The sequence below is a fragment of the Triticum urartu genome, chromosome 3A, assembly GCF_056163025.1.
Source record: "Triticum urartu cultivar PI428250 chromosome 3A, HENAU_Tu73, whole genome shotgun sequence".
Classification (NCBI taxonomy): domain Eukaryota; kingdom Viridiplantae; phylum Streptophyta; class Magnoliopsida; order Poales; family Poaceae; genus Triticum; species Triticum urartu.
The window spans coordinates 7,975,236-7,982,958 of record NC_141875.1 but is presented as its reverse complement, the minus strand read 5'-3'; the positions used below and the strand labels follow the sequence as shown (position 1 = coordinate 7,982,958).

The following is a 7,723-nucleotide window of genomic DNA, read 5'->3' as shown; positions in this document are numbered from 1 at the left end:
CTCCCAGCTTTGCGGCCTCGCGGGCCACATTGCCTCCCGCTGTCAACCGCTTCAAGCAGGACTTTCTTGGCATCGGCAATAACGACAAAGGCAACGATAAACAGGCTGCCTTGGCGGCTCATGAGCATGGACACACTCCATCATATCCTATTGATCCGACATGGTAAATGGATATGGGTGCGACTCATCACTTGACGAGTGATATGGGCAAGCTCTCCACCCAGGAGCCATATCGTGGTCATGATCAGGTTCGCACTGCCAACGAAGCAGGTATGCACATCTCACTTTTGTAGTAAGTATGAAGTATATATTTCCCATTCTTTATTAGTAATGGGAACCCCAGGTCCTGTATGAACCCAATAATCTTGGCAAGCTGGCCTCAGTGTATGTGTATTCACTTCCTCCAGTAGCAAACTTACTCTTCTCAGTATATAGCTATGTGCTATGTGCCTGGAATTATTTTGGTTGCAAGTGCCATGTTCTTGTATTTCATTTCGTTTTTTCATAGTTGAGATGGGATACAGTCATGGCGTACTGATAGCTCTCTACTGTACCATATCTCTGGAAATTTAGTCAGTGACTCGGTGTCCATGCGATTTTAGACCTGCAATCCAGTGTCGCTTATATATGGACCAAAGTAGCTATTGGAGAGTCAGGGCATTCCGATTTAATCTGAGTTCATTTCAGCTGTATAAAAAACATTCAAATGACTTGGAAGTCCAGCAGAAAATTACAAGCTAAGACTGCTCTGTATGATCTTGCGATTACGAGTACGGTTGTAGGCCTGGCTGCTGTCGTCCAGTCCCATATGTATCATCAGCAGGAAATATATTATCTGTAGTCTCATCGGAACCACCACAAATAAGTGGACCACAGCAGCAACCTCAGTCCCAGGGCAGCAGTGCAGCAGTTATCCCGTTAATTTCCTGATATATGTTGATCTCAAGGCAAATGGGAAAAAAAGAGGGAGCATCACATTATATCTTGGAGATGGCATGCTTTTCAAACCAAAGCTGAGAAGCACACTCGAAAACACACTTTTTGGTGATACTTGGGTCGGAGAGACATTAATGCTAGGGTATTCAAAAGCATCTTGCTACATTGGAAACATAAGCGATAATGAAACTGTCATGGCCGGAGAGATAGGAGCTGCCAAGCACAAGCACATACATAAGCAACAGATAGCAAAACCCAACTTGCATTAATACTAGAGTATTCAAAAGCATCTTGCTACACCGGAAACATAGCTAGACCAAGGCATATGAATTCAGTAAGCTTCTTCAGATAACAGTTTCTTAATGTTGTCGACCACACTGATGTGCAACAAACTCGGTGACAAAAAAAAATGCAGCAGCCCTTTCCACATCTGGAGAACACAAAAGCATTAACCTGCAAGTAACAAACTCACGATCAATACAGATAAATATAATATCTAACAGAAGCACTTGTGTACAAACTCACGATCAATTCAGCATTATAAATAAGAGCTTTTCCATGTCCCCTCGAAGAAAGATGAGGTATATCTCCTATGAATTCCCATGACGACAAAATAAATCTTTTAGTCTTTTCCACATGAATTTGTTGGGTGGCGGAGTTGAATGACACGACTGATGTTCGCAATAACAAAATGGCTACTAATTTATTGCTATCAACTTATATATCACGAAAAAGCTAAACCATGGGAGCACTCCTGGAAATACAACATATGGATCATCTGCATCACATTATGATCCAAAAAGGAGTCATTATTTACTTTGCATCAGCCACTGCAATTTTAGTTGTTTTTCTGTGTAATTAGCATGTTTGATTCCCAATAGTCAAATGGTCAGTAGTTTGAGGGTGGATGCTACCCACAATGGCTGCCAGATATTTTTCAAAGAGAAAATCAAACAGTAGTTCAAATCTCACAAACTATATTCGTAGGACCTTACTTGTTGAACCATTTCGGCATAGTAGCACACCAAAGCAAATAGTCATTCTATGTCTCATGCAACATTTCAGCTCCATCACGTCCAGAAGCAATAGCTGCGCCTAGAAGCATAACCACAAGAAGACAACAGTGAGTCTCTTTCTACATAGATGAATTGAAAAAAATAAGAAAAACAACTACCGTTTATATTTATGTTTTATAGATGACTTCTGGCAACAGATAAACAAAATTTTGCAAGGAATATTCTTGAAAGCAGTATATTGCACACGTAGCTACCCCATAATGAACAATTTAGCTTATAAGAAAGCAAGAAAGGTCTAGATTTATGTCATGTAAACTCACCCCGGCCTCCTCATATGAAGACAAAATAAAAACATGGCAACACTCAGAAATACAAGTGATCTTGGTTATTTAAGGATCCTGATTAGAGATAACAAACATGTGAAAAGGGGTGTGCTTTACTAGTCACTTGCAGGACAATCTTGCACAAGTGGCAAAGATTTCTATTATTCCGGAAGGTATGGTTTCAACAAAAGTCCTTTTATGGAGTTAATAAAAATAGCAATACTAAAAGTATTGGATAGAAGAATATACCTAATTAAGGTTTCAAACAAGCTGGACGGAGCTAACAATTTGAAATTTGAATTCACATTATTACTCATTTCATTTGATATTTGATTTGTTATCTTTCAAGGATGAAAGACAATTACATTAAATGATAACACAAAGTATGGCTATATTAAATGATAACATATACTAAACATTACGGCTATAAGCTCCTTTGTCTAGCAAAGGTATTCAAGCATAAAAAGGGCAGCCCCAGTGCATGTAGCTCCCGCTTGCGCAGGGTCTGGGGAAGGGTCCGACCACTTTGGGTCTATTCTACGCAGCCTTTTCCTACATTTCTGCAAGAGGCTGTTTCCAGGACTTAAACCCGTGACCTCATGGTCACAAGGCAGCAGCTTTACCACTGCGCCAAGGCTCCCCTTCAAAAAGGTATTCAAGCATATATGTAAAAAACATAACAAGATTAGGATACTCCTATGATATTAGTACTAATGAAGAACAATCACCTGGCATATAGAAACTCTTTAAAGAATGTTGGCGCATAATATAACCGGTTTCACAAAGTTTCCAAGATTGCATCGACTTAAGTTGAACCATATAGATACAGCTGCCCACATATATAAATATATCATCGGTATCCTCAGCATATCTCAGTCTGCATAACAACTTTGGCCAATCTCCTTTAACCTGATGGGGGATCCCATGAATGTCATTCAGTTCAACTGTTTTCCACAACACCCACTTGGTAACACCATGACAATCGACCTCCCTTTGCCACATTTGAATGTCCTGGTAATAGTTAGACAGTATGGTGAGACCAATAACGCCATCCGCCACCTGGATGATCTCACGTTGGACATAGCTGTGGTTGACATCATTTATTCTGGGAGGCGCTCTGATCAAAGCTAGGCTTTGACCATCCAAATCAAACTGAAAAATGTGATCATCGCACATCCAGTAAAGTGAATTACCAATAAGTGACGCATGAATATAAGTGCCATGAAGCTGATATGGAGTGGGCGTGGAGATGAGATCGCTCCATATGCCAGTCTCCGAGGAGTAAACACATGCAAAGGCGGGCTGTGGACCAGTACGGTAGGTGCTCGTCGACAGCAAGACCACCTTGAATGGGCTTGAGTGGCAGCTTCCGTGGACATGGTTGTGGTCAGCAACAACAGCGCAGAGCACCACCCCATCAAGGTAGCAGTCCCCCTTGAACTTCGACGGAACGGTCAGGTGGAGCTTCTCGCCGGTTATGGGAGCAATTACAATAAGCTCTTCCCGCCGTGAGGGCATGATGAGGAGGCGACCGTGGCGGCACCCGAGCAGCTCGACTCCCATGCCACGGCGACTGTCAATGCCGAGGAGTCGCAGGTCAAAGCGCTGAGGAGGGATGCGGTTGGGATGGTCCAGGACGGGTGTGAACACGATACCATCTGCACTGGGCTCGAAGAAACCGAGGAGGGGCGGCTTCTGGTGGTGTTGGCAGAAGCGGCGGTGAAACCTGGGGTCGGTGACGGCGCGTCGCCACCGCTTGCAGACGGCGGAGGCGCGTGGAAGGGAGGAGGGCTGCGGCGGGAGGCGGAGGAGGATCTCCCACAGGAGATCATCGTCCTCAAGCGGCGAGGACAGCGCCGCCGGCGAGCGGCCGCGGCGGCCACGACGACGACTGCGGCGGGTCACTCCGGATGCCTCCACACTCGCGTGGACCTGGGGACCGAGGCGCGCGCCGGGCCGGCGAGCCACTCCTGCTCCGTCCTCACGCGCCTGAACCTGAGGATGTAGGCGCGGGCTGCGGCGGCGGGCCGCTCCGTCGCCCTCGTCACTCGCGTGGACCAGGGGACGGAGGCGCGCGCTGCGCCGGAGAACCACTCCGGCTCCCTCCTCACTCGCCTGAACCAGGGGATGGAGGCGCGGGCTGCGACGGCGGGCCGTTCCGGCGGAATGGTCGGCCGCGTTCATTTCGCCGCCGCCACAAAGACCTAGCCACAGGAAGACTAGCAGTGCGTTCAGTCGTTCGTAATTATATAGAGAGCATTGGTTGGGCCTGGGCCTGGCCCTGACTTGAGAAAGTATACAGTGGTGTTGTTGGGGCCCGTTCGTTCGTTCGTCCTATTTATTTGCAGTGGTCAATCTGCAAATTAAGAGCGTTTCCCTAAAAAAAATTGCAAATTAAGAGCGACCACAAGGATCTGAACTGCTTCTTGCTCTTGTGTGCTTGCTACTGCAAATTTTTTTTTTGCGGGGTATGCTTGCTACTGCAATTGATGGCTTAAATTGATGTACTACCTCCGTTTCAGTTTACAAGTCCTACGCGTATACCTAGATTACCAAATTTATCATCTTAATATAAACCATATAACACAAAAATTATACGGTTTGAAAATATAACATCTGAAGTTTATATTGATATATTTTTTGTAATATATGACTTGTATTAGGTTGGTCAAATTGACGACCTAAGGACACGCGCACGCTCTGTAAACTGAGAGAGAGGTAGTATGTAGATGGAGAGCCGCAACTAGCAACAAGTTCATACGCTAATTAATAGTAGTAATATCCAACGCCTGATGGGGCCAACAACCATGAGAGCTTTTGTTAGGGCCGGACTTATTCCACCAAAAACAACTTCTTTTCAGAAATTAAAATTTCTGAAAAAGTTAGTTTATGGAGTGTTCAAGTGAGGTATAGAAGTTAAGCTTGACACATAGTGAATCCTTTTCGCCTCATCCTTTGTGAGCTGTCAAGACCCACTTTCAACTGCTCTAAAAAAATATGGAGAGGAAGAGGTGGAATGAAGGCGGGCCAGAGAGATATGGGAGGCATCGGGGAGGGCACTGGGTAATGGATAGAGAGGAGGGCGGCGGCCTTTTAAAGGGCACCGTGGTTGCCATTAAAGAGGGTCGTTGTGGAGGCGATGAGCAGCACAACCATCAAGAGGTGTGCTTCCCCGTGAGAAACGCAGCTGCGCTCACACACCTCCCATTGGCCTGTTCACAGGCAAGCCAGGAGATGATATCGCGTGGCGACATGCGACATATTTGCCACGGGAAACTGAGGGAGCGGTCGTAGCATTAATGGTCAGTTGGTTGCTCACCAGTGGTGTGTGGGTATCCGCATAAGCTAAAAAACCGGCCATGGTGTGAGGAGGAGGAAGATAAAACTTTCCTCCCGAGCCGGTGGTTGGGTTTGGAGCGAACTCCATACTAGACCTCCACAACCTCCAAATATGGAGGCTATGAGCTCGGTTTTGGATCGAGCTCCATAAATTATGCGACTAAGGTTGCTCTTAACCCCTCTTTAATAATGTGTACTTCAAACTGAAATTATAATAAACTTACTTGAATAATTATCTTTCTCCTCTTTATCTGTCGATTACTAATTGAACTCTAGCAAGTTCAGGACTTGGTAATAACTAGTATGACTAAGGTAATCAACCAACAGAAATTATGCAGGGCATGACTAGCATGACTAAGGAAAGGACACATTGTACCAACATATTTTGATACTTTCCCTCCATCAAGCTTCTTTCAATCAACTTCTACTTCATGTACCCTCATTAATCCTCCATTGTTCATGTGGTCCATGATGCTACGTTGGCCAACACGGCAGAATACCTTAAGTTGCAGCGTGTGGACACATTCAACGTCCAAGAGACGATCAACTAAGATTTTTCAGGTAGCGTTTCATCTCGTTTCTCTATGCTTGCCATGGTAGGCTGGTAGCTCATTTGGCATGCCGCCATCCTAGTCTACTCCGAGGACTCATGATGTGTCGCTCAAACCAAGATATACAATTGGGCCACTAAGTATGAGTTACCAATTCTCGATCCTTCCCAAGCCCAAGCATACATGCACACCCCTAGTTGGCAGCCATAGTGGCACTTAGTGCCCTGCATGGTGTTTTCTTGCATGAACTATACCAAAGTGTTCTCACGAGAGCTTGTTTATATAACTTCCTTTAGGATGGACACATTTACCAATGTGGAGATGGGCATTGATGGATGCTACCAAAGCTAGTGAGATTGTGTGAAATGCATTGGTTGACGCCATCAACCTCCTATTGTCGGCCGCTATTGTAAGTTGAAGAGATCGAGTACATTGAAGTCGTCCTTTCCCACCAACCAGTTGATATTTATTCATCGGGAGTCGGAGTCAGGACATCACATGGAGTTTAAGTGCAAATATATTATTATCATTGCAGTTTGCTCACAGAAAGATAAACAAGCGTTGCAAAAGAATGATGCAGTTTATGGAATGTGTAACAAAACTCCTTTCATTTTTTATTTTGTTAATTTAATATTGATAAAACCAAAGTTCAAGTAGTGTTGTAGTGCTTCTAGAAATAATAACAAAACTCTTTTCATTTATCATCTGTTAATTGTTGTTATTTTATTTTTTCAAATTTTACTATGTTAACCATTAACCAACAAACTTTTCTTTCGAAAAATAAACCAACTAACTTGCTAGCTCTTTATTTTGAATATTGTATACAATGCACTACATATTTCAAATAAATCCATAATTTAAACTCATTAGTAGATGTGAGACAGACTTTAAGAAAAATAGCTTTAACTGCTAACATCATTGGCTATTTTAACTAGTCATTTTTGTTCAGGCACTCTCGAAAATAGTTTTATATTGAATCTAGCAAAAAATATTGACGGGTTATGGAATCTAGCAAATTTATGGTACGCTCTAGTACGATAGTCAAATTTTCTAGCCAAATTTTTTAGGCAAATTTTTCTACCCACATGGAAACATAAGTTTTTTTTTAGAAAATCATGGAAACATAAGTTTGCCTCAAAATAATGTTGGCTAGAAAAACGTATCCACAAGCCCGACCCATAAGCAAAGGGAAAGACATATCCGCGATTTCTTTTTTGCAACGGGGGCCCGTTTATTACCCTATAGGTGGCGGACGGCGGCCGGAGGCCGGCTGCCGGCGTGCTTCTGGGCGGCCGTCGCACTTGGGCCGCTTCCGCTCGAATTGGTCGGCGGCTAAGCGAGATCCTCTTCTTGCCTAGTACCCCGCTTCCCTCGCGTAATCCAGCGGGAGCGAAGCGCCCCCTATCCTCTGCCCTGGAGAGGGACTCCGGCGGGGCGGGAGCTCTCTACCATGGTGAGTAACCCCCTTGCTCTCCCTTTGTTTTTGATACTCTCCTTTTTCTAGAATATGCAAGAGGATCTGCGCATCTCTGTATTAGTTACAGGATCTCTGTATTGT

At 44.3% G+C, this 7,723-nt stretch overlaps 1 protein-coding gene across 1 annotated transcript; it reads right to left on the bottom strand.

Moving 5' to 3' along the window:
- Nucleotides 1-907: 907 nt before the first annotated feature.
- LOC147977667 (uncharacterized) lies at nucleotides 908-4,475 on the bottom strand. The gene is made up of 3 exons (XM_087545866.1): nucleotides 3,004-4,475; nucleotides 1,932-2,031; nucleotides 908-1,389 (listed from the first exon to the last, which is right to left on the bottom strand). The coding sequence occupies exons 1-2, from the start codon at nucleotides 4,457-4,459 to the stop codon at nucleotides 1,979-1,981; spliced, it is 1,509 nt and encodes a 502-aa protein (XP_087401992.1). The 5' UTR covers nucleotides 4,460-4,475; the 3' UTR covers nucleotides 908-1,389; nucleotides 1,932-1,978.
- Nucleotides 4,476-7,723: the final 3,248 nt, after the last annotated feature.

What these genes read in the sequence shown, in the direction of transcription:
- LOC147977667 (XM_087545866.1), bottom strand. Translation starts at nt 4,459, where the DNA reads ATGAACGCGGCCGACCATTCCGCCGGAACGGCCCGCCGTCGCAGCCCG. An exon ending in AAAGAGTTTCTATATGCCAG is followed by an intron (nt 2,032 to 3,003) that starts GTGATTGTTCTT and finishes TTATGCTTCTAG; the next exon opens with GCGCAGCTATTGCTTCTGGA.